General features: G+C 44.2%; 1 protein-coding gene across 2 annotated transcripts in view; it reads left to right on the forward strand.

Annotated features, from left to right (window-relative positions):
* Window positions 1-541: 541 nt before the first annotated feature.
* Window positions 542-27118, forward strand: part of efna5b (ephrin-A5b) — a 94410-nt gene continuing 67833 nt past the window's right edge. For both annotated transcript variants that reach the window (XM_035640577.2, XM_035640578.2), the window contains exon 1: window positions 542-1871. In XM_035640577.2, the coding sequence (XP_035496470.1) occupies window positions 1747-1871 (125 nt within the window). In that variant the 5' untranslated portion in view covers window positions 542-1746. The remainder of the gene's footprint in view (window positions 1872-27118) is intronic.

Genomic DNA, 27118 nt, shown 5'->3' on the forward strand with positions numbered 1-27118 from the left:
CTTCCCTCCTATTTAAACGCAATAGAGGTATAACTCCTTATAATAATAAAAAATAACAATAAATAAAAAAAACATTATTAAATAATGAAACGATTAATTGAGAACAGCAATTGAGAGGAAGTTACTTTTTTTTAAATTTGTTATATTTCCTCATGAGGAAATATTAATGTTTACGCATGATCTGAAGATCTATATTACCTCCATTCTTTTGTCTTACTATTAGAATGAAAAACATACTGAGGTTTAGAAAGTTGAATGGAGACTGAGGGTAACTCCAACCAGGATCTTCTTTGGTTCCCTGCGCACATGATTAAATGTCGCCGTGCGCACTCATCGGACCGATCTGACGGCGGAGTGTCTGAACGCGGTCCCTGTCCTGTGCACCCCCCCCCCCCCCCCCCCCCTCAAGCTCTGTACCGCTCAGTAATTGAATTAGCTCGGTTTGGGATGGGGGAGGGGCTTTGCCTTTGTTCGAGTGACGCCCATTCAAATAATTCCGAGCCAATGGGACTATCCCCCGCTCCTGCGTAACCAAACCCACTTCCCTCAGTCGGCGTTCGCAGCTGCCTGCCGTGTGCCCCTCACCTTGCTGCGTGTCCCGGCGCTTCGAACCCAAAACAACCCGAGACCGAGGGAGACTATACGCGCTACGCACATGGGAGAAGGCGAGATTTCTCACCCCACCCCCCATTCCTCCGGCGCGTCGCACGATGGCTTATATATGAGGAGGACACTTTGGGGATGTGGACATAACACAAGTGTCTCCGCGGCGAGAAGCGCATGAGAGAAGCCGACGCTGTCCGCCTCCTCCGACGCCGAGAAGGACTCCTCCCAGCCACCTCGGCCGTGACACCTCCGGTGAATCGCTGAGAAAGGATAACTGTGTTTTCTCTCTCTCTGTCTCTCTCCCTCCTCATCACGCTGGAGACCGACGACCGCGTCTGACATCGCCATTCAAACACCAGCGACTCCCCGGTTGTATGGCTTCCAAAAGTTGCGCGGAGAACATGGACATCTGACGTGCGCCACTCGGCGTCATTTGGACACATATAGGGGCCTCTTTCTCTTCCCTCCATCACACCTCGGACTGGCTAATCCGCTGCGCTTTTTTGGGGGGTGGGGGGGCCTGGGGGGCTTTGGAGTAAGAAGAAGTACTGAGCTACATCCATCAGCTTTACCTGCAGAAGGCGCGGGACGTTATCACACCGCAGAAGACACTCGCCTGTTGTGCTGCGCAATTCACAGGCGCTGATCGCTCTCTCTCTCTCTCTCTCTCTCTCTCTCTCTCTCTCTCTCTCTCTCTGTGTGTGTGTGTGTGTGTGGGTGCGCGCAACAGAGGGTCATATTTTTGTCAGCCCACCACGGATTTGCCAGAGCTGACATCCCGCACGAAATAAAAGCCAATGATCCATCTGGACCCTCGCCCCGCAACAGAGTGAAAACGCAGTGACGCGTTGGTTGCTTTTTTTTTTTTTTTGTAGCTTCCCATCAACCCCGAAGAACAAGTGTCATCCCAAGTGTCCACTTGAATGGTCACAATCTTGCCTTCTCCTTGTCGTCGTTGTGTGTGTGTATGTGTGCCGTGCTCATTTGTATTTTGTGCAGCACTCACGCAGACTGCGCCAGAAACACGTCGGCCACATGTGAGTGAGAGCCGTCACCTGTCCCGGCTGAAGCGCGAAGTGCAACTCGACTCGACTCGACCCGACACCGAAGAGGAATACGTGCCGAACTTTCGCTGTAGTGATGGTGCAAGTGGAAATGGTCCTGTTCGTCTGCCTGGTGCTGCTGATGTGCGTTTTCAGCCAGGAGCCCAGCTCCAAAGTGGTGGCCGACCGCTACGCCGTCTTCTGGAACCGGACCAACACCAAGTAAGTGGACCAACGCGCCAAGAGTCGCCGAATGATCCGCATGTGAATCACCGGCGTCCGCAGGTTCCGCCGGACCACATCGGTGTTTATTCTCCGCAGTGAGGGCAGAATGCCAGTAGCTGTAGGTACGGGGCTGTACGCATGGGAACAGGCGACTTTGTCCCTTTTCTTTCTTTCTTTCTCTTTTAAATCATGATCATGAACAGCGCGTACCCCCGGGGGACACTGAAGATTTAAAAACGGTGCGTAAAAAGGCCTGAACCAAACATTCCCGGTTCTGGTGTTGCATCGCTTTAATCACTGTCAATAATGCACAGGGGAGGAAATTCAGCATTTAATTGTGTATTCATCAGATATACAGGTAGAGAGAGACGTTTCCTGCAAAAAAAGAAAAGAAAAAAGCAGAATCTATAAAACCTGGAGCGTTATCTTGCGTTGTTTCTCCGTCCGGCGGACTCGGGCGGGTTATTTACACAACCCCCTTCTGGAGCCATCAACACCGATCTCCAAGTGGTCTCAACACACCAAACAGAACCAAGTCAGCACAGACACACAAAGTCCATTTCACTTTTTCTAAATGTGGCCGGTCACCTCCTCACTCCAGACTTGTGCGTAAAGACTCCTCGAGCTCCTTGATTTGGAAAACTTAAGTTGTGGGCACGCGGGCCAAAAGTCTAGACCTGTGGGACAGCTTCTATACGTGGCTCCGTTCTTCTGGAGTTTATGTACAGTGCGGATTCAAGAGCATAATGTATCTGTCTCTATTAAACAGCTCCTTCACGAAATTCAGTAGCAGTAGGGCAATTCACTGGGCTCATACATCGGTCTCAGCACTTCGAGAAAGTATCTAGACGAAAGCTCCATGAATATTACAGAGGCAGAAAATGAGTCTACATAAAATTACAAACTCACTATAAAGCCCAAGTGGAACGTTATGACGATTTTAGGTCAGAATTGGTTTGTGTATTTATGGCCATTAAAGGTGTTGAGTTTTTCTTTTTCCATGTAATCCTAAACATATTCATATAGGGTGACTTTTTATGTGAAGAAACGGTTCCTTGAGAAGTTGAGCAAATTTGCAATTCATTTAGGTTAAATTGTGATATTTTCCAGCCAGTACAATACTTTAGATACGTGTTGTTTTTTTAAACTGTGCTGCATTATAATGTAAAGTAGTATATCCGAGTGTACGTGACAATTGAAGCACACCATTGCAAAGTAAAGGGATCCAATGGCATCTGCTCAAATAGCAGGTCTAGATTTATTTGCTAGAATGAAACCTAACGAATGCATATAAATTTTGGAAACATAAAACCAAGTACAGTGATTGTATAAAACTTTGAAAGGTTGTCATTAAAGTAAGAGTAATGATGGCTGCGCAGTTTGGAAACTAGTGACTAACACTTTAAAGACTTGTGAAAAGTTTTTACTCTAAAAGTTTCCTTTTTCTCCTTATTTTTTTGTACTTATATTTTTTTTCTTCCCCAAAATAATTTAAATATTGTTCCTACACAAGTTGTGGGAATCAAAAGTGAAGTCTTTTGACTGTTGACGTAATATTTACATTAAATCAACATAAGGAGTCTGTAAGTTGTGAAGTGAATTTTCTGTGCTGTTGACTCAGATGGGCCACGCCAGAGGACTTCAGCAAAGTTAAAATAAAAAGTTTCAACGCTCGAGTGGAGCCCCTCTCTGCCCCGGCAGCCTCGAGTTGTTCAGTGTGCCTGTTTGTCGAGACAGCGTTTCCCACTAAAAGTCCCTCATGGAGTTAGACTGTACAGCCTTGTCCCGAGCTTATTAAGTCTAAACACTGCTGGTGGAGTTTACAGAGATCTTTTTACCCTCAACTGCCAGCGACACTTAGTATTTGTTGAGTAAAATCCACAGTTTACCCTCCAACTGTGCACAAAGCCATTAATAGCACACGCTGAATTTGTTGTACAACTATTTATATTCAGTTTGAAGTTTGCGAAAACATGATTTATTGCTCGAAGCGATTAGTGGTCAGGGGTACAAACTGCGAGCGCTCCCCTGAAGTCAGGGCCAGTGTGGCAGGGCGCGGAGATTCTCGGCGTGATATACCATAGACCATGACTGTTGTGGTCGTGCTCTCCGCTCCGACTCTACCCCGGCTGTTTATTTATGGAGCGCGTTCTTCAACCGAGGCAAACACAATTTGAAAGATAAGTCTTGATTTCTGCTGTCGATAGACCTGCTTTAATTAGGACTGTACTTTCTTATTTTTTTTTTTTTTTTAACTTGACCTTTTTTTTTTCTTCTTTTTTTTTTTACTAAAAACTGTTTTGACTTGACTGGCTGCTCAGTTCACTTGATATCTTCCAGATGTGCTGACAAGATTTCCCTGTTTGAGTGAAGAAAAAAAAGTGTAGTCAGGAAAAAAGGGGCAATTTAAGTAAAATCTACTGTTCATCTCAGATCTGACACACTAACACTGAGAGAGAGAGAGAGAGAGAGAGAGAGAAATGAAGACGTTTTGCGATCCACTCGTCGCGCCTTTTTACCCTCTTTGTGTCCCCAGTAAAATCATGGAGAAATAGATAGCTTCCCGGGCCTCATCTGTTTCTGACGCTCTGACTCGCCCGAGGAAAGGAAACAGGTTTTAACGGACGGCTCTAATGCGGCTAACGCCAGTCACTCCGTTCTACTTACTCTAAATAGAGTTTGTTTGACTCTCACCCCTGCAGGGCCGAGGCAGGAGGCCAGAAAGGTAACATAGCAGCAGAGAGAGCAGACCGGGAGAGGGAGCGACGGCACAACGTGTCTTATCGATGACTCGGTTAAAATACATATTGAGGCTCTTTCCTCGTGCATTGCTGTAGAAGGCCGGTGTGAAAGCTCTCGGGCCAAAGTACGGCAGCTTCCACCACAGGGAATGGCCCCGCGTGCAAAGGAGTCACAGAGACGCCATGACGGAAATAAATTCAAACTGATAGTGTCGTTTTTCGTAGATAATGTTAGCCGGGGAAATTTGTAATGTGTGACTCTTTACACTCTCTCTTGTTGGTGTGTGAACAAGGTCGTTTTACTTCCGTAAGAAGAGGCCAACTGTCGCCATCCATTCCAGCACCGTTTGGAATTGCAGCTTCCACAGACTTGAAAAGTCGCATAGTCCATCACATCCACACTGTAGTTTTAATTCGTCACAAAGCCTGTTTTGATTTAATTCACCGTGGCCAGGTTGGATTATTCACATCAGTGTTTGTAATATGTCTTGCACTGCCAACTTAATCACCTGAAGTGCACAAACAGAAATGAAGGGTGGAACATGGAAATACTACTAAATCTCAACTAGAAACTGTATTACTTTTGTACAAATTTGTCTCACCTCTTTCCCTTTTGTCTACCTACAAATGCTTTTAAGTTTGAAAACAAAAAGTCTTTTAAAAAAAGTGAGCAAAATTAAATGAATATCAAATTGTCTCAGTACGTGTGGCCTTGTTTACTGTGCAGTGATGTGGAGAAAGTGTGAAGTAGACGTATGGACAAAACATAAATGACGTGGTCAGAGGCTCAAGAGGTCGCTGGTGGACGAGACCCACTGGTGCCGAGACTTTTATAACTTAAATGGTCAAACATATTGAAGACTTTTAGCGTTGGAATCAAATCTTTTTGCCTGTTTCGGATTTCTCCTATTTGTTTTTCCAGCGGTCCGAATTACAAGCGATCAGTGTAATAGCGCGGAATTTCACCAGTTCGGAGCATCGCAATTTGTGTTTGTGTTTGCGTGGTTGGTGACTTGGGCAGTGGCTGCAGGGGATTTCTGCGCTGTTTATTTTGGCTTCGTTCCACCCTCGTGTTTCCCACCTCCAGACCAGAAACTTGCAAACGTCTTTATTGCACTTCTGTCTTCTCTTTTGTTTACCCGTCTCTCCCTGTGAAACATCGACGCTTTCTCCTTTTTCATTGCTCTGGTTCAGCTTTCATTGGGGCCTTTGTGTCCATCAAAAAATGTATCATTTAGGGTCAGTTTGGAGAAGAGTGAGAAATCTTCTGGTTTTATCTGTCCCGAGGGAGTTCCTTTTCACTTGAAATGAGTTGAAATACAGAGGGACATTTCTCTCTGTGGATCCTGCCCTTTCCTATCTCGCCGACCGTCTCGGCTGGTGAGTATTTATTCTAATGAGGAGACAGACAGTTGCTCTGACGCTGTCTCAGCTGTAATGCTAAGGAGACGGCCCTTCCCTTGCCCCCCCCCCCCCCCCCCCCCCCCCGCCCTTTCTTCTTCCCCATATCCCTCTGCCTCGGCCCCTCTTTCTCTTTCCCTTCCCCTCGACTCTATCTCCGTCTCTCTTTGTTTTCTCCTTGCCGGGCTCAGAAAACAATTAGATATTTTGGGAGTCCCTCCACAGTCGATGGTGAAAAAAGACACGCCGAGGTCAGACACACTCTGGGAGGAGCTCAGGCAGAGGTCACGCAAATAAGACGAGGAGTCAGGAAGCAGAAAGTTGGCCCGTGAATGGCAAAACTTGTAACCGGAACTCTCCTTGAAGTGGAAGTTGGTATTAACATAAACATTTTGACTTAGTTGCGATCACGCAAATTGCTCAAGGTGATATGTATTCTTTGCTGCTTAATTTGTAGTGCAACAAACGGCCTTGTTTGTTGCATTTTCCTATCACACTGTTCAGTTTTTTAACATTTTGTCCTTACAATACACTGTAACTGGAGGCCTCACATACAGTAGTGGTGTCACTGGCATCAAAGACAGCCTTCTTTTGTTGCAGTCATGTCTTTGTCTGTGCATGTTTTTGTGCCTGAACATGCGTGCGTGTGTGCGTGTGTGTGTGTGTGTGTGTTCGCATGGGCATGAAGTGTACCAAATGAGCCATGAGGTCATATAGGGCTTGTTTCCTCTCCTTCAGACTCATATACCAGAATAATTACATCTTTCTCCTTTGGACTTCTCATTATCTGTCATAGACCAGTGGAACAAGAATAAACGTCTCGTCAATCTGTGCTTTTATGTGTGTGTGTGTGTGTGTGTGTGTTTTTGTGTGTGTGTGTGTGTGTGTGTGCACGCACGCAAAAGCTTGCTGCACACTAACAAAGGCACGTACGCACGGAGGTGGAGCTAGTCCATACGCCAGTCTGACTTCAACCGATGTGAAAATCGTATTTTACAATCTTAACTTTTATGTACAATTCAAATTCTGAAAACCTTTATTTCTTTTCGAAATTAAATTCATTTTACATTTGATTGCTAAAGTGGATAGTTTTGACCCCAGGCGAGTCTTTCCTTATCTTTTTTTGTAATTTTTTTATACTCACTGGCTTTAAGCTGTGTTTTACACTTTCCACTGCTCTGCCTCTCGTTCCCTCTGCGTCTGTGGGCTGATTAGTTCTCGTTAATGACCCCTTGCTCTGTCGTTCTTTCATTCCTGTGGCACCGACCGAGCTGCGGGGATGGCGAGAGTGGGGGGGGGGGACACAGAGACAGCGAGAGGCAGAGGATCCAGAAAGAATAAAACACACGGCCCGGCCAGAAAACCAGACAAAACTGCAATAATGGTGTTGTGAGATGTAATACTTTCATTAGGTCTAAATGGCACTCTGTGTTTTCTCACCAGACCTGTAAATGCACTTTCCATTTAGATTAGATTTTTTTTTTTCTCCCTCCTATTAACTAGAAAATGAGCCCAGCAGGCAGTAGTCAATGCTTAGTCAATGTGCTTGGCAGAGCAGCTGTTGTTCAGCGTACGGTGGAAGAGGGGGAGGACTCTTGGCCGTGACCCTTGTGGAGGTGCTATGTGGCGGACAGAAGCAGCCCTGTCGCCAGGGGTGCCTGGTGGGCAGGCCGTCGTCTGGGATATGCTCATTCCAATGAAGTAAAGAAAGCCTAGAACTATTCACATATACACACAGAGGAGAGACAACATGAATGACTGGATTGTTCAATATTTATTTTATTATGATCACTGGTTACATTTATTTTAATACTCCTGTTTATTCTTATATTTAATTATTCATACAAAAAAAAGTCCTATAAAAGTAGTAAGTTATTATTTAGTTTTTGTAAATATCTACAAACAAACATTTTGAATATTTTTAAATTTTCTGCTTACTTATGACACCTTGATTTTTAATTTCCCAAACACGTTATAAAAAAACCCCAGTTTGCTCATGATGAGATAATATCACTCAGCCTGACCAAGGTTAACTGAGTTGAAATGATATTAAAGAGCCTTAAAAATACCACCACCGTCAATTGAGATGTTAGGTTACCCACCAAAGAGTAGACAGGATCTCGTATTATAATGGACAACATTGAGCGGCAGCTCCTTTTCAATTGCACGTTTCCCTCCCTTGCCTGGGGGGCCAGATTTTAATGTCCAGGTTTTTGTTTTCAGAGTAATCACTCCAAGGTCAGATGGAGTGCCAGAAACACTGCTATCAGCTGAGTGATCTGTCTTTTCAGCCCGCGCTCAGTCCGTGGCTTTCAGGGGAACAGTCCGTATAGCTGTACTTGGAAACAATAAAGTATTAACCAGCTTATGCAGCACCCACACATGCAAAGCTCGATGCAGGACTTGTATTCTACCATGAGATTGATAAAAAAATAATTTCCCGTTACTTTGCAACCTAGTTGGCTTTCTTCCACATTCAGGGCCAATTTTTTCTTCTCTATGCCAACGCTGGCTACGTCAGTTTCACTCTGAATTTCAAAGTTGTGGAAAGTTCTCCCCCTTTCTTTATTGTTCCTGAAGTTACCTTGTGCCACCCCGGAGCAGCTGCGCGAACGCGCAGTCCAAAGTTGTGTTTTTGCTGTGATCACCCGAGTAGATCTGTGGTTCATATGAGCATAGTCGACAGAGAAAGAGAAAAAAATATATAGATTTTGCCGCCAGGTTAATTTGACTCCCATCACAGGAAAACCTGTTTCATTGCGACCCCCAACAGCGACGATTTAAGGTACACAGGATGTCTGCAGGTCCAATAAGGGTCAAAATGCCCGTTCAAAAATCTTGCAGTCGTGTATCATGTGTGCTCGTTCATGGCTGAAAATGGCGCTACCATATCCGTCTTCAGCTCCTCCGCTCTCCTCTGTAAGATGGAGGCTTGGAAGCAGCTGTTACTGTAGTAACGCTCGGTTGATCTATCACCCCTGGCCAGACAGGGGCGCTACTGAGAGAGGTCTGATAGCCTCTCGTGCCCTCTGCTCTCAGTCCAAGGCACTCCAAGTGCACAGTCGGAGAGAAGACCCCATACATTTGCTTGATTTCAAACCAGCTCTTTCTGCTTTGCTTGATTTGACCTCGTTAAACTCATTTACTGTCAAAGTCATATTGGATTTACAGGACCCACACACTGCAGCATGTGAAGGCCCAAAAACGCCCGATGGGTTTAATTTCTTTTTTCTCTTTCTGTCACTCTTCACAATTTAACTGGAGAATGTGACAGGAACGATTGAGACTGTTCGTTTTTTTGCCAGACACATTTTCCACAGATAATTCCTTTCATGGTAGACTGGCTTCGGACCTTACACTGCCGTTTTCCTTATTTAACTTAGGTGGCGGGGGGGCTGCGGGGGAGTGACTGGATGTTTTTCTAGCTGGGCAGCAGTGTGGAGAATAGATCCCAGAAGAGAACACATCTCCAACTTGTGAATAAAGACCTAATTGACGGCTTGTAGCCGCTTGTAAATGACTCATGAGGTAATTCATCGTCACAGACAGACGACGGAGACGGCTTTCCCTTTGGAATTTGGAATCTACTTCTAAACTTTTATATCTTAAAATAGAAATTTAAAAAAACAATTAAAATGCTGCTTTTAGGTTTGGTTTGGTGTTTTCTTTTGTTGCATTGGCAAATTCATCAAAACGTGAAGTGAATTTGGGTAAAAGGACGGATTGAGTTGAATACATTAATGTAAACATAGAGTTCCCGCCACTGTGACAATTTCCCAGTGACACAAATATAAATAAACAAACGATCAAACAATGTCGCCTTCACCTCATTTAGTCTCCTGTTGTGGTGAGAAGTGCTAATAATAAATTAGCTGCATTGGCCAGTTTGAATTGACAGTAGAGAAAATACTAGCAGCCAATACCCCCCCCCCCCCCCCCCCCCCCCCCCCCTTCTCATCAAAATGCCCGGCCATGAGAGTGAAAGGCGGCCATTGTTCTGCTGTCTCTGTCCACTCCATGGCCAGGGCTGAAAGTAATGCATGCGCTTTAAACGGAGGGAGGGGGGAAAAAAAGGGAGGGCAAAGGAGAGGAGTGAGGGAGAATGGTGTGAATGGCGAGGGGAAAGGGAGATTGCACAGCTGAAGTTGTAGTACGCTCTCAGACAGAAGAAGGGAGGAGAGGAGGAGTATAATGCGAGTGGCAGACACAAGGGGAGCGGCATGTAGTAGCCAGGGGTGACGCAGTGTGCGGAGAAGAGGAGGTGGCAGTCTCCAACTAGCCTTATCCATCCTCTCTCCTCTGCCGCCTTCCACGCCATCAAGCTCATCGGCCCCCCTCCCCTCCCCGTCCGTCCTTGCCAAGGTTTTAAAGATGCATGCGGCTCGCTGTCTGTCTCCGTCTCTCCCGGCGGTGATCGTGGTTGGACCCTGAAGAGGTGTTGTCCAGGTTTAGTGACACCGGGGCTGTTTCCTCTGACACTGAAGACCCCCGCACACGGGGCTGTGTTTACTTGGGAGTTGGTGCCGCGGTACTAAGTTGCCTCTTGGTCCTGACTGCTGTGACCCATTGCATATGGGGCCCTCGAAGGTGAATTTTCATCTGAAATGGATACAGTTGGATGCGGGGTGTGTGTGTGCAATGTAGCCTAATGGAGGGCTTCATTTCAAAATGCTATATATCTGCCGTGGGGACAAATTGGTGCAATAAGAATGAGATGCTTTTGTCCTTTCGTCCTCATCAAATGATGCATCTCTTTTCACTGTGATGAATAAAGTGGATAGTTATGCATGATTGTAGTTCAAATAGTCGATAACTCATTTTGAAACAAGTCTCTTTGTATTTGCCTTTGACTCAGCTTGTCTCTGGCTGCATCAGTTTGAAGGCTTTGACTTTAAAAAGGCTAAGTGGAATTTGACCACAAATGAAATGCAAAATTAAAACTATTTCCTAATCTGTCATACTTTCTTATTAAAATGTCTCATGTTAAAATTTTAAATGAGCTAAATTGGACTCCAGTTACTACTACTTTTACATGAAAAAAAATTATATATATATATATTTTTTTTTTCATATTTAGTCTCCCGGCTCCAAGTCTTTTATTACCCAACAGATGCTTGTCTGATCCAAGCTCTTAGAAGAATCTGTAACCAAGCAGATAAATCACGGTTAAAAATGTAGAACACGAGTGAATCTGACGTCTTCAGTTGAGTCTGGGTTTGATGTTCAGGCGAGCGGCGAGTGTTTTGTGTTTGTGGGTATTCATGTTCGTGTGACTACGTGTAGGGCATGTCAGTTTGTGTGCTGGCAACTCATGCACATATACATCTGCGTAAGTATCTGGGTGTGTGTGTGTGTGTGTGTGTGTGTGTGTGTGTGTGTGTGTGTGTGTGTGTGTGGTTATCCTGAATTGACCTCTGCTTTGAGACCTGCTTTAATGAAACAGCAGAAACACACACCCTTTACTGTAGCAGAGCACAGCACTATTCTTGCTTGACCCAATTCTCCAAGACAGCTCCTCTGAGAGCTGCTTGATAGTTTTCCCATTTTGTGAAGTTGCAATGTGTGTGTTTGTGTGTCTTTGTTTATGGGATTCCTGTGTGAAACTGCACTGAGTGTGTGTGTGTGTGTGTGTGTGTGTCGTCCCCCCCCCCCCCCGGAGGAAAAACGATTGATCCCCAGAATGTGTGATAAATGCCATCTTCACCCTCTCCTCTCATCTGAGCGAAGCCTTGACTGGTCTGGCTTATACTCTGAATATTATCCCACATAACCAAATATGACACCCCAAAGAACATAGACTGACACACACACACACACACGAACCACTCTCGTTTGGATAGGGCAGTTCATTATTCCTTTAGCGAGGTTCAAGTTGCAGGAGATGTGGTATTTATTCTGCTTATTTATTTTCTTCCTCTAAATCAGCGAGCAGTGAGCCTTGGAGTGCAGCAGCCTTTGAACCGCGGCCTATCCCATGACTGCAGCCCTGGGTATTAACCCAGAGCCACTGAGAGGCTTAAAAAGCCATCAGCTCATTGTCCGGAGACACAAAAACCCCCTTCCTCTAAACCCCCCCCCTCCATCCCTCTCTTCTCTTTTCCTCCTTCCCTCCTTTCTTTAGAATGCCTTGAGCTGGCCTCTGCTGGCATTCATATTAATCAGTTTTAAGGGTCTAATGAGATAAGTGAGACTTAGGGGGAGTCCCCAAAGTGGCCTAAGCCCTCCGGATAAACAGAGGTGATGAGCGCTGCCTATGGCTACATCCTCAGGAGTGTGTGTTTTTCACCAGCATTGTCATGCATACAAAAGTTTTTAATGTCCCCTAATCTTTCGAGAACCAAAACACCAGTAAACTAGATTTATTGAAGAGGCAATGGCGACTTTGCCTCGCGTGGCGCGGCGGCGATGAAATGGTCTGATTTTGGTTTGCTCCTGGGATTTTGAAGGGGCTGAGAAACCAAAGTGTTTGTGAATTTGACCACCATCAGATCTTTTCCTCGATAACTCCCTCCTTTGTCCTAATCCAGCCCGCCCCCCCCCCCCACCCGGCTCAAGCCCTCTGTTCCTTATCCCGCCATGTATCCCTGGAATATAGGGCAGTCGGTTTCCTCCCGCTCTTCGACACTGGGTGCCATATTGTCCCCAACCCCCCCCCCCCCCCCCTCTTTTTTTCATTCTCTTTTCTGTCTTCCTTCCTCTCCTGAGACAGGAGACTGTACTGTCCTTGTTCCTGGATCTAGGAGGCCTGCTGCGGTGACCCAGCAGGCCCACTGTCAGCATTTGGCTCAATGTTGTGGCTGCACCACTTGACGGACACTCTCCACGTCTTTCCCCCTGTTTTTCTGTTTGTCTTTCTTTTCCTATAATCTTTTTTAAAAACATACACCAACCAAACCACCCTCCTTCTCTCCTTCCAAAGAAACTGAGCTACAGTGTGTGTGTGTGTGTGTGTGTGTGTATGTGTGTGTGTGTGTGTGTGTGTGTGTGTCATTGGCACTAGTTAGACTCAAAGAGGTAAATATGGCAGCCATCGTCTGAATCAGTATTTGTTTTGAAATTTTCCAAATTAGACATTTGGAAAGAAGCATTAATTGGTCATCTGTGATTAAAGATACTCCGCAAGGATAAACTTCTCAGGGAAATTAAATTATCTGTAATCAGTAGTAATCTGACCATTCTTCACTAACATGTTTGTTAAAACATTACCTGGGAAAATTTCTGATATTTTATTTCATTTATTTATTCATTTATTCATTTGGTCCCATATTGCTCGTTAAGAGGAAACAGAAAATATTTTTTTTCATGCACATTTGGGCTCTCGTTTACCAGTGGGTCTGTTGAACTACTGGAGAAGCTGTGAGGCGGGACCAGCTCCTCAGAGTTCAGTTTCACCTGCTGTTCCGTTCCTTAGGGCCGCAGGACTCCGCGACCGGAGACATTCCAGCCAGGATTAGAGCGTGCATGACAAACGGAAGCACAAATAAGGGGGAGGGAAGGACCTTTTTCTTTTTTTTTCTTTTTAAATGAAATGGCTTTTGGAAGTGCTTTTGACATTTTTAAAGTAAAAAAAAGGAAAAAGATTACACTTATTTACGAATTAAAATAAATGTTATATTTAACTTCCAAACATTAGAACAATTTCATTCCAAGAAGCAGCAGCCGCTCTTATAAAAGTGTGTAATTGTTTTTTTGAGAAATTTTCAGAATTGTGTCAACATTTACATTTTTTCTGATTTTATTCATAAAAAAAACATAGTGCTAAACAGAATAAGCTCTTACAGTAAAATGCAGTCCAGGTCTTTTTAAAATATCTTAACGGTTTTTGTGCATCCCATGTAATTTTTGAATACGTTGAATAATTATTTTATTTGTTGATAATATGTGTGTATGTATACATACTCTGTCAAACTTGTAGATTTTAGTGGTTTAAATTTCAGTCTAGCCCGAGAAAATGTAAACTTGCCCTCTGTCCGTTATACCTTTCATGGAAAAGCCCAACAATTTGCACATGTTTGAGTGGTATTATTTTCCACGAGGTACATGGTTGAAGTAGATTTTTAGCCTGTGGGAAAAGTGATGCATCGTATTTCTCACATTTGCTCAGAGTGTGTGCTTGGCTTTGGGGTGGAGTGATGAAATATTCATTACTGTTTGTGATCTCTGAGAGGAGTAGCACTTGCAATCCTTTGCACACAAATCATGAAAAATGAAGTCAAGGTAGACATGTTTTGAGAAGGAAGGTGATGGAAGGTTGTCTGCGTGTCTGGCTTGTTGACCTTAACCCAGAAACATTCATGATGGCTGGCATGGCGCAGTCATGCACACATTTCTTCTTTGAGAGTTTTGGTTTAAAACTTTCTCGGTATTTTCGAGAAGTTTCTTTTAAAGACTGGAGTTGAATTCACAGAGTTTTCTCGCTAACAGACCGACAGGTGTCAGTCGTGAAGTCTGTGACAGTGACACACTTGCCAACCTGAGCGACATCAGGTTCACAGCTGCTTTAAATAATGCAGCGCAGCCACACTTCTCGTGTCATCTCCTGCTCTCCGTCCTCCACTTTCCTCTGGTATGTAGAGAGCTGTCTTTACATAAAGGCCAGGTCAGATTGTGTCTGCTGTCGTACATTAGCAGCAAAGCCTCCCTGCCTGTATCACTGGTAAGAGGAACATGGCACGAAGATGGCTGAATTATTCACACCCATAATCGGCCTTTATGTCCTGCTGCCAAGCCTGGCCTCACTGTTATTCTAGTGCATAATTGATAGTGCTCAGAAGTGGAAAAGTTAGAATAGCAGAAGTAATGCGAAGCGAAAGTGTAGTCAGGCAGCACAAGGAGGGAAGAGGGGGATTGGTGGGGTAGTGAGGGGGATCCACGGATGGACGTGGGCCTCTATAGGAGTTTTTACACAGAGACTTTGTTAGCCTTTACGGGGCTTAGGCCCAGCTATCGTGAGGATCGCGTGTGTAGACCCGCCAGACTAGTCTGGGGGGGAAAAGAGGGGGATAAGAGAGGGATGAAAGGAGGTGGGAGGGAGAGGAGATGGGGATCCAGAGTAACAAGGACTGACGCTGAGCCGGCCCAGAATGTGGTCTGATTCCCCCCCAATGTGACTCTGGGGTACCGCTGTGGGCACATACATTTTTTTGAAATTGAATTGAATTTGAATCTCATTACGGAAAAGTTTTTTTGTTTTTGAGGACGAGTAATCCCAAACTGTTCTGTTACTCTCACAGTAGATTTCATCGGTTTGGTTTTCCTTTTGACCTAAACCTGCATGTCTCTTCACTAACTGATCAGGTGCCGTATATAAAGAAAGGCTCTGAACTCACATTTCAACCAATGCCAAACAATGACCAATAAACGGCCAACTCCGGAGACGCACAAATGTCAGACCCACTTCAACAGTAAAGAGATGCCATCTATTGAGAAACTGAGTTGGGAGGCATCATGACAAAATACATCCTAGCACAAAAGTGCAGCCTGTTATATCATAGTACTTTATTTCATTTATTATTTTCGAGAGTTGGCTAGTTAGTAGCCTGTATGACGGACTTTATATTTCTGTCAGATTAAGTTTGACATTTTTTGCTCCCATCCACTCTTCTCCGTGAAGCCCCTTTCACAGCGGCCAAAAAACCCGTTTAAACGGTCTGAAAACGGTGTGAACAGTGTGAAAACGTTTAATCGGCATTCAGCCCCGGGTCAAATGACTCTGCAATGGACCCGGGTAATAATGGGCTTCACGCGATGACGGAGGCAACAGCTGGTACCTCACCAGCTGTTGTTGAGACACCTCGCATGTAGCTAGCTCCCTTAGCCTAGCTTTGGCTCGTTGGTGGTAACGACTGACACAATCCAGATCATCGATGAGGTTCAGAACGGGGCACTTTATTTCAACCCTTCGGCGGACGCGGGTCGACCCGGGTTTAAAAAAACCCGGGTCTACACGGTAATTTTGTTGTGAAAGAGGTATGAGTTTCCACAGCTGAATGGAACACCCCTCCGTATAAGTCGGGACGTCTCAGGTGAAGGTGTTAACACGGCCCCAAGTGTAGTCCATTTAACACCTCTCTGACCCTTAACAAAGCCGTACTAACCGCCGCCTAGCTCTGCCTTTTGTGTTTCATGACAAAGCCCTTCAGCTTCTAATAACACCGCAGCACTGGCAGTGTCGAGAGAAACCTGAGATAAGGTCCACATCAGAGAGTTGGTGGCAACTGTTTAATCCGCTTCTTGAAACCAAACCAATACACAACAGGCAGGGATCATGTTTGGCAAAGTGGCCCAGCTTTGATGGAGGGATCGGATGATGTGAGCAGGAGAAATGGGGATGAGGGAGAAAGAGAAAGGCGGCTGAATGCCGTCAGTCTTTCACTGAGCTGCGAGGGGGAACATCTGCAGAACAATACGATTGTGCGCAGTGTGCACCGAGGCTAACTCGCACAGACACGAATACACACAGACTAATACCAGCAGTGTCACTCACTTTTGTGTTCGTCTTGATACTTTGATTTTCAGTTGACCCTTAAAGAACTAATAGTCAATAAGTGGCTCAATTACTTTATTTTAATTTTTTCCAAATTTCTTTTTAAATTTAATCATGTCTGGTCAACAGAATGAAATAAAATGAATAAACTAAACTGCTGCTTAAAAATTTTCACGGAAATTTCAAGAATTATTTGTTCTTAACATTCTGCGGCTCTCTTCACTTTTGCAATATATATAAAAATATCTTTTCGCCCGAGTCTCTACAATGTGCTCATAAAGCCGTTGGGTGGAAACATTAGCAGTGATATGTCTCAGAAACTCATAAAACCAATTTACGAGTGCACTTAGGGCCCGTACACCTACTGGAGCCATTCTATAAAGATGCAGACAGAGATTGCACCAAACTCTCTCCAATTACCCACATTTAAAAGTAATAAACGTGGATCGATAAGTGATAGAGGGCCTGTTAATCCCAGACTTACCCAGTTATTTCCAATTTAGACACTCCTATTCAAACTAAAATTGCAACTTTTACAAGCTTACCATCGATCTATTTTATTGTTTTCTTCCTACAGGCGAAATACTGCATTGAGCTGTTTTCGCACTATAGTCCTCCAGAATGGATGTTTTTTTTCTTTCATCTTTTGTCGTGTTTAAATTCTTAAGAGACCCGCCTTTGTTTTATTAAAAGAGAAATTGCAAGGAGCAGAAAGCTCTTTATTGCAATTAGCCTTTTTGAAGGTGAATCCTTTATTTTTGATATCCCAAATGAGAAAATAGTTTTAATTAAAGGAAACCTCAATAATCAACAGTTCAATACAAATTGAACAATAAATATAGAAACAATTGTGTCAGCCCCCTGTGAAATAGTGTGATCATTCTTCATCATCCAGCAGTGGGATATGTGTCTTGGCCAGTATGCCTAGTTAAGCTCATATGCTTATTTATTTACAGCCTGGCTCAGCATGCCAGCGCTGGAATGCTATCGACACTAGCAGGTATGGATTAGACCCCTCTCTGTCTCACTGTGAAGTTAATTGAGGGAATCCTCCTCTCACAGTGGAGCGGGCGACTGTCTCAGACTCAGCTTACGAAGCGCTACACTTTCACTTTTAATTTGCGTTGACGATTTCTGACTCCTATCCGATGAGACTGCAATCGGATAAATCACTTCACCGCGACCTTTTACACGCTTCATCTGAAACGAGCCCTCCTCGTCAACCCCCCCCCCCCATCGCCTCTAATTTAATGTCATTAATATGATATAATAGCTTATTATGGTGTCACTAATTAGATTGCACAGCAGTGAGATGTGTTATCATTCTGCCCTCCCTTTAATTGCCCCACTTAATGGTTTACTTTTACACATTTACATGTAACTGTGCAATTACTCTACATGCCTTCATGTGTTTCCGCACAGCGGCAAAGCAATAGAAACTGCTCCTGTCCATAGTGTGATGGACCTTCAATTTTCATAATTAGTGTTTTATCAAGAAAAGGTCTCACCAGGAAATGCCACTGCCAATGCCCAGGGATGGCATTCTGTTTAAACACCCTCAAGGCTGACGGAGGATGAGCCAGTCTTTTTTTTTTTTTCTTGATACATTTGTTTTGAACCTGTGTTATTTATGTGCAGTTTTTATGTAAATAGCCAATTAATTAAATGTCACAGCAAAGCGGAGCCATATGTGCATTTGCGCACAGTGCACATCGTGATTTATGAGAATTTGAGAAAAGGCAATTGATTCATGATTGATGTGGTGTTGTTTGCTTGTCGTGGCTTATCATATGGATTAATGTATAAACACGTCCATTGTTAGATTATGAGTTGTGGATATCTCGGTGGCAATTTCATTTTCTTTTTCCATCCGTGTCCTTGAGACCCATAAAGAAAACATTACTTTGGTACCTGCTGATCTCCCGGCGGAATTGTATGTTATTGTGTCTGTTGCGTAAATGTTTTACTCCCACATATCTGGACCCAGAATAATTCCTCTCCTTCTGTCTTTGTTTTCTCTGCGTCTCCGCTGGTCTTTTAATTGTGAATTTTTCCAATGTTTTACAGCCTAGTAATGATTTTATAGCAGGCTGTTTTATGCCAGTGTCCAAACCTGCAGCCCGGGCAAGATTTAGTGTGTTGCCGCTGTTGGGTAGTGAGCTCTAATTGGAAGGTCAGGGGGACGTGTTTCGGAGTAGCAGGAGATCACCCGCGTACTGCAGATTTAAAGGTTATCCAAACTCACCCGCAGACTTTAAGATGTAATTTTCCTGTTATTAAATTAGCCATCTGGATAGAGAATATTGCATGACAAATTGATTCAAAATTGTATTGTTCAAAGTGGGTTTAGACTTGCTTTAAAGCATCATTTGAATTACACCACATAAAAAACAATTTGTCCTTTCACAATTGAATAAAGCTGCAAATATTCTCATATCACTCCATGATGTCGATTAAATAAAATTGCACTATATGTATTGTTCCGTATTATCATGTACAAAGGGCATTTTGGTTTGATAGATACGTCCTGGGCTATTTAGAAAAAATGTAGTCATAAGCAAAATAGTTATCTTGGTTGCCTTTACATAAGGAAGATTTTTTTTCCATCCAGTCATGGCGTCTCTCTTAAGAACAGCTGCCGCTGGTCCTGCATGGCATGCCAGGAGTTAACCACACTGTAGGCTTGGCTGGAAGGCTGAGATGTCTGGGTGCTTGACTCTGTGCGAGTCCGAGGGGCTCCGTTTCTGCCGTTCGTGCCACATCTCGTGTCTATCGCCAGCCCTTCTCTCACGCTTGCCCGGTCCAGTGTCGTTGATGGTGTTTGGGTGTGGGGTGGAGTGAGGAGGGCATTTGGGGGTGGCGGCTGCCGGTAGATAAGTGGTAGATGTCTGGCTTTTGCTTCACTGTCGATGTAAGTGAGGGTTGGCTGGGTCACGTGGTGGACCCACAAAAAAAGATCTCCCTAGGTGATTCTTGGCACGCAATGTTTTGAACTCTACATGCAGAGAGCTTGTGATGTGGATACACTACTACTGAACACACACACGCACACACACACACACACACACACATATTTTTGACATCTGGTGACACAGAAAACCATTACTTTACTGACTCGTAAACCAGACTGGTCTGGGCATGTGTGTGAACTGTGCCGTGCATTTTGTGCACCTGTCTGCGCACACACACGTGTACGCGTGTGCATCCAAGTGTGGCTCAGTGCTTTTCCACCATTGGTCGCAAATATTGACAGCACAAGGAAAGGTGAAGGTTCTGCAGACAAAGGGGCAGAATGTGCTGAGCAGAGCACCCAGCGACAAAGGGAGTGAAGCGTGTGGGCTGAGGCGAGGGCGCAGAGAAAGTAGAGACACCGTCAACAGCCTGGCTCAAATGAACTGGCTTGGCCTGCTGACCCACACTCCTCCATTTTTGCCTCCCTCCCCTGTTTATTTTTTCTCTCCTCTTTTTCCAGAGGGCTGTCTGCCATTAAAGCGGTGGAAATTGATTTTTTTCACCCCCCCCCATTCCTTTTATTTAATACCCCCTCTGCCATCACCTACCCCTAACAGTCCAAATCAATACAGTATCTGCATGTACAGTGGAATAAAATACAAGCACACACTATAAAAGTGTCACAGTGCGGGACAGCTATTCTTGCGCCGGCGACCTATTGTTCTTTCCTTTACCTGTTTTTCTCTGACTATCACGCACTCTTATGTCCCTGTGTCTGTCCTCCACCCCCTCTTCTAATCCACCATTCTCTACCCACCTTCTTGATTATTTCATCCTGTACAGTATATGATCCTCTTCTCCTTCCTTGCTACTGTCCTCTTATCGCAGCTAGGATGTAATGCAGAAAGGTGAGTAAGTTAAGAGATTGAGAATGCATTTACAGTGTCCTGTCTTCTTCCTATGTGCCCCCTCCTCCTCCTCCTCCACTTCAGGCTGACTTGTAATGAGAGTCTGAATGCGTGTGTGTGTGGGTGTGTTATGTGTGTAAGTAATGAGAGTCATATTGGTTCTTATGGGGTCAGTGAGAACGATCGCGCACAACAGAGCATGACACTTGCCATTATAACCCCTTACCCTCTGTAGATATTGTGTGTTTGTGTCTGTGTGTATGTGCATTTCAGTGTGTGTCTGTGTGGGAGTGTGTGTTCCGTACACTATATATGCACAGCTGACTCTTATCTGCAGTCTGCTCTGCTTTAACCTTCTTTTGTCCCCAGTCGAGCTTTGTCCGGAGAGAAAACAGAAACAGGCGAGCATATGAAGGCCCACGCACACGCACACACACACACACACACACACACACACACACACTTCACAGAAAAGCAATCAGCGATGTGGACTGACACACAGTTGCAAACACACTGACACTGCTCCATCCCTGACTACTTGACTACTTGACTATATTCAGCAGTTCTGTAGAGCGGCATTGAGAGCTTTCAGGCCCAGTTTGGAGCCCCCATGCTGGGCTTGCTGTTTCCCCGAGCTCCCCTCTCTGATGACAAATGACCTGTGTCTCCAGATCAGACACTGGGAGCTGCCGAGGGGGCGGGGTGAGGAAGGGTTTAATAGTGTAAAGGGCCTGGTTATATGGACTGAATTTTAAAAAGGTACTAGTGGAAGGCAGTAAAGGAAAAAGAAAAAGGAGACACGCAGAGATAGAATGACCCATATCTGTGAGAAATGGACCCTTTAAAGCGACAAGGACCTCATTCACCTTTACCTTCGCCGAGTCACCTTAAAGTTGTATTACAAAATTTAATGTATTTTTTTCTCACCATGAATTATGCACTCACACATCACATTTATTGTCAGTTAACATTTATCAAACCACTTTTCAACACAATGCAATACGAACACCTATTGAACACAATGAAGCTGTTGCAATGTCCTATGGATATTCACATAAAAAAATAAATAATACAATAAGTTCCCAGTAGATATTCAGGAAAAATAACAAATTGACAGGGTGGTACTGCTGGGTAATTTCGGCCTATTAGAATAGCTGCTGATTGGAGACACTATTATTTCTGTGTATTAGGAAGGTGTATGGCCTCTGATTCACTGCTTGTCACAGGACGGAGCAGCCCAAGGGGGGGCCGGTGTGACTAACAGTTCCTCTTTGTTCATGCCAAGGTTTTCATCAGGCCTTCAAGACCTCAATTTTTAAACAGAAATGCCTAATTCATCCCACATGGTCCCCTATTCCTTTTCTAAATTTTCTTCCTTTTTATGCCTCCGCAGCGTCGACAGCCGTGGCTGGATTTTTTTTTGGGGGGGGTGGGTGGGGGTGGGGGGGGGGGGGGGTTGTCTGTCTGTCCCATTCTCGCAATATCTCAGGAACACCTCCAGGGAATTTCTTCCAATTTGGCACAAACATTCACTTGGACTCCATTGATTACCTCATTAGATTTTGGGCGATCCAAGGCCAAAAGTCAAAGTCACTCTGTTGTTGGAAATGTTTTTGGCCATAACTCAAGAAATTATGCACTAATGATGGAAAATGTTCAGGGAAAATGTGTAATTGGATGATGATGATGATGATGTGCTGACATTTTATTGCTGCCTTCAAATGAAACTCATGGTTACGACGTGGGAAGCCGTGTACACAAAACGCATAGCACTCAAGTGGCTGAGTTGTGAGAACACTGCTGCTAGGCAACGGACAATAAAATTAACGTTACTGTCAGCATGTAGAAGTCAGAGGATAAGGATTTAGCAAGCTAGCAGGTCATTTACCTAATGCAGGAAATTCAAAGGCATAATGACAAAATGAAACTATGAGGCTGTTGGGAATATCAATAATATTCTTCAGACGTATACAATAGTGAAGAAAGACTAGAATAATTATACTTTAATTCACCATCCATCAAAAAATGAACTTCCATGGCCTCCGCCCATTTCTGAAAACATCAGCAAACGTGTCACAACTCGTGAAATCTGAGCTCTCAGAAAACTCCAAGGTCTCAGGTTGTGAATGACACAGTAAACACGACCCCATTGGAAGGCAGAATATATCCAACACGGTCACAGGTCAACTTCACTGTAACATCATTATGTTCTGCAAAAAAAACTTTTCTGGACCTTCATTCACTGCCATAACTCAGGAACAGTGGCGATTGTGGTTTCTTTCTGCAGGAAAGGCGGTGATTCTAGCTTCATTCATTTTCACATTCAGGCAAACACAGATCACAGATTATATACCTGCACATGCACATGTACAAACACAGACTGAGACACACATTTACATACACACACGAGCGTACACCTTCACCCTCGGCTCCTGCTTGGCTGCACGCTTTCCCAGTCCAGTCAATGTAGCATCTTGCTGATTCAGACAGCTGTCACAGCGGCATCAGCTCTGGGGGCTGTGCCAGACAGACACCATGCAAAGCCACATACACATTATGGGGTGTGTGTGTGTGTGTGTGTGTGTGTGTGTGTTAAGGGGTAGAATGCATATGACGTGTCAGAGCGTGCATTGGTGGTTTTGGAAAATTCACTTTCTGCTGTATTCAACAAAGAATGTATACTTACATGGCATTCTCTTTTAATGTCATACGGGCCGACAGGGTGGCGTTGAGGTTAAAGAGATGGTGCCACAATGAGAGTTCCAGACCTGACAGCCAGTGTTGAGTGCTTTTCACCCTCACCTGCTCATTCATTGTAATTTGCTCAGGATAAAAGCATCAGGTAATCTACCATAGTCTGTGACATATTGGATATGACAGCAATTTCATGACAAAAAATGTTTTCTTTCTTGAAGGAGATTCACCTCTGGCATCAACTTAGAGGGGAATTGAGTTCTGCGGGTCAGCTCTTTCAAATCTGAATTCACTCCAATACAAAGGAGGTAGATTCAATTTGGCTTCTTTCAGTCTTCATAGGAATGATTTCCCCGGTGAAAGAAGTTTCAATAATGAAACAAACATGTGCAGGGTATTGGATGATCAAAAGTAACCACAGCAATTAATGCAGAATTTTTAAAAAGTAATTATTCCAATGCGGTGAAAAACCACGTTGAAATTCAATTAACCTCCATTGCAGAAATCTAAAATGACAAATGAAATTTAAACTATCTATATGGCTTCATACAGTCCATGCCCACAAATGAAAATGTTTTGTATGTTGGGTGAATAGGTTCTTTATAGGTCTATGAAATCATGTTTTACATGTGAGTGAGGGTTTGAATGCTAAGTTTATATGAAGCCGTATTTGAATACGTGAGTCATGTGTACGTTTTTGTGTGTTGCTCTTTTTTTAGAGAGCAGGTCCAGTGGTGGTCAATGGGTATAAGCACCACTTGGGGTCCTCAGCTCCCGCTGTGCCCTGGGGAGGGGGCGTCCTCCATAGATTAGACTCCATCTGTTGGGTGTCACAAACACATAGCCTTTCTTCAATGCACACTCATACACACAACTCAAAACCTGAACCTCAATGAACACCGTACCCTTATCCAGAAGCACAGAAAGGACTTTTTGCCGTATTAGGAACAGGCTTTGGTCCCCAAGAGGACTAATGGTCGCGACAGCTTTGGTTTGAATACCGGAAAAGGTCTCGGCGCGCTACCAGAAATGTGTGTACACACATGGGTGTGCACACACTCATACACACTCATACACACACACACACACACACACACACACACACACACACACACACACACACACACACACACACACACACACACACTCTTTTCTACATTACTACATTATTTATTCCTTTGCTTGCTTCTAGATGTTTCTTTACACATTCACCTTTGTCTCGCCTTCTTTTTCTTCGATTTTTCCTGACCTTGTCTCAGGTATTTTGTTTTCTTAAAATTCATCTTTTTTTTTTCTCCCCTGTTTTTCTCTTCCATGCCTCTCCTGTTTTTTTCCCATATTTTATTTGCCATCTTCCTTCTCTTTATCCTTTATCCGCCACTTCTTCATGCCGGCCCTCTCTCCATGCGTCTTTTATCCTCAACTCTTGCTTTACTTCCTCCTTAAATACACCCCCCCCCCCCCCCCCCCTCCCCTCGGTCTAGTGGGAGTCTTTTGGTGTGAAAGACTATCATTAAAGAGATGCCCCTTCTCCTGCTGGGAGTAATCATCTATGAAAGAGGACACATTAATGTTACCACAGCTAACACTGTTGGCTCTGTCTGTGTGTGTGTGTGTGTGTGTGTGTGTGTGTGTGTGTGTGTGTGTGTGTGTGTGTGTGTGTGTGTGTGTGTCACTGTCTGAGTGGCCCATGATGCCAACATGGCCCACTTTGTTTCACCCAGCACTCCCTCCACACACTCACCAAATCCTCCCTCAAGGACACAGTCACTTGGACCAGACTCTCCCCTTCTCTGTGTGTGTGTGTGTGTGTGTGTGTGTGTGTGTGTGTGCGTGTGTGCGTGCGTGCGTGCGTATACGTCTCAGTCTGTTGCTGATCCCATGACTCTTGCTTCCTTATACCTTGATGAATAGGGCTCATTCTCTGCGGAATCACAGACGTATTTTTCTTTTTTCAAATCCTATTTTTGAAATTGGCATATAATCCGCAGACCAATTTCACAGGAACTGATGCTGAACTTAAATGAATGTGCGCATACAGGTGTGTGACAGAGTGCGCCTGTATCAGTGGTGTGTGCGCACGCGCGTGTCTTTGTGGAGCACAAGCTCTATTTTGGTGCCAGCATTGTTTGTGTGTATGTGCGTGTGTGTATTTGTGTGTGTGGCATCCGTGTGTTTCATCCTGCCTCCTGGGGTCCAACGCTCTCTGACTATTCTGAAGGTCAGAGATGACACCGTGGGAGAGGGGTCAGTCATCACTGCCACCCCTCCATCTCCTCCTCTGTCCATCTCTCCATCTCCTCTTCTCTCCATCTCTCCATCTCTCCTTTCATGTGTTCTCATCTCTGTCCTGTGTGGCTCTTGGTATGTGGACTTTATTAAATTTTTCTCCGGGTGGGTGATGGAGAAGACAGGGGGGGATCAGGGGAGTCATCCCCTCTTTGCTGCTTTCATCTGTCTCTCCTCTTTCATTCCCGTGAGGGGACTCTGGTCTTAGGGTCTCCATGGTGAAAAGGCAGCCCAAGAACCTATGCCCTCTTTGGGCTCTGTGCTTCATGACAGCTCCCTGATTCTATCTGGAGGTCAGAGGGTGGAAAAGAGATAGAGAAAGAGATCTCTCCCCTGTCACATATTATACCAAGGCCATGGTGCACTCTGCTTTAAGCCTGACACAGAGATCAAAAAATTCTGCTCATCTTGTCAATCTTCTTCAATCAATAGAAAATTAATAAATGTGCTTTGCACTGGCAAAAAAATAAATTCATTAAAAAATCAGATTGGTATTGCTTTGCAAATTCAGTTAGACAGAACGTGAGCTCTTCTCTCGACTGAAATGCAGATTCATTTTTAAATACAATAAGGTAAGTCAAGCACACATAAGAACACACATACAAGTATATACTTGTCTTTTTGCTTCTGGGTAGATAGTTATAGAGTAATTACAGAATTACAGCTGTTTACAAGCTAATGGAAGTTTTTTTATTCTCTCCTTATCTGTGCTGTGGTATTTGGTATTTGTGTGAGCATGAGTGTGTGTGTGTGTGTGTGTGTGTGTGTGTGTGTACACACTTGAGTGACAGAGTAGGAGAGTTCAGGGTTTAAAGAAGAGAGAAGTGTAATTGTGTATTAAATTAGCATGTTATATGTAAAAACTAAAATGGAAGCATGAATTTGAATATGGGGATTCAACCATTTTTTTTTGTCAAATCTCTTTTATGTCAAATTCATCCACAATATGTGTGGTTGTTATTGTGGTGGTTGTTGTCTGTTCCTCTTTCATTTTTTTGGTAGCTGCTGTTGTGTGATTCCATTGCTCTATCCATTTTATTTTGTACCATTATGAATCATATTGTGGTCTGCCCTGTGGCTTCCTGGCTCACACGGTCTCCGTTACAGCCGGGAAATCAAATAAGGTAATTGATAACTTAAAATGATAGACAAACCCCCCCCCCCCCCCCACCCTCTCCCCCCGGTACACTACTTACTGTGTGTTTGTGTGTGTGTGTGTGGACACAGCTTGTTTTAATCTGCAAATATTATTTACCCATACTTTCCCATTGGGAAATAAGTTCTGCTGTTTTACATGCCAATCCACTTCAGTGCTAAAAAATTCTGCAGCTAAGATAAAACACCAACGCATGACATGAGATGAAGGAAGAGGTTCACCGCAGGTTTCTTTATGGTTTCCTAAGACAAAGAAGGTCATCCTGGGATTTCCACCCCCAGCCTTTGCACGGCAATTCATTTGAAAGGAAAACAAGCTGGTTAGTCAAACACACGTCCACTGCTTTGTATAATGTGTTCTTTATGCAGCTGATTGCGAATAAGACCAGGCCATGCATTTGCTTAATGTGAACATCCAGAGGTCACGATCACAAGAGCAAATATTAATCTCAGTAGTGTGGACAAAACTGTGCCAGAACGCTCGTTGTTCAATCTGTTGAAATATTCCCAGAGGGGATTGTGAAATTATTGCTTGGTGTCTAGTTTTACTCTAAACTCCAACAGCCAACAGAGCGGGATTAATAATTTGTGCTAACAAGAGGGATGCCACCCGCCTAT

The sequence above is a fragment of the Scophthalmus maximus genome, chromosome 19, assembly GCF_022379125.1.
Source record: "Scophthalmus maximus strain ysfricsl-2021 chromosome 19, ASM2237912v1, whole genome shotgun sequence".
Taxonomy (NCBI): domain Eukaryota; kingdom Metazoa; phylum Chordata; class Actinopteri; order Pleuronectiformes; family Scophthalmidae; genus Scophthalmus; species Scophthalmus maximus.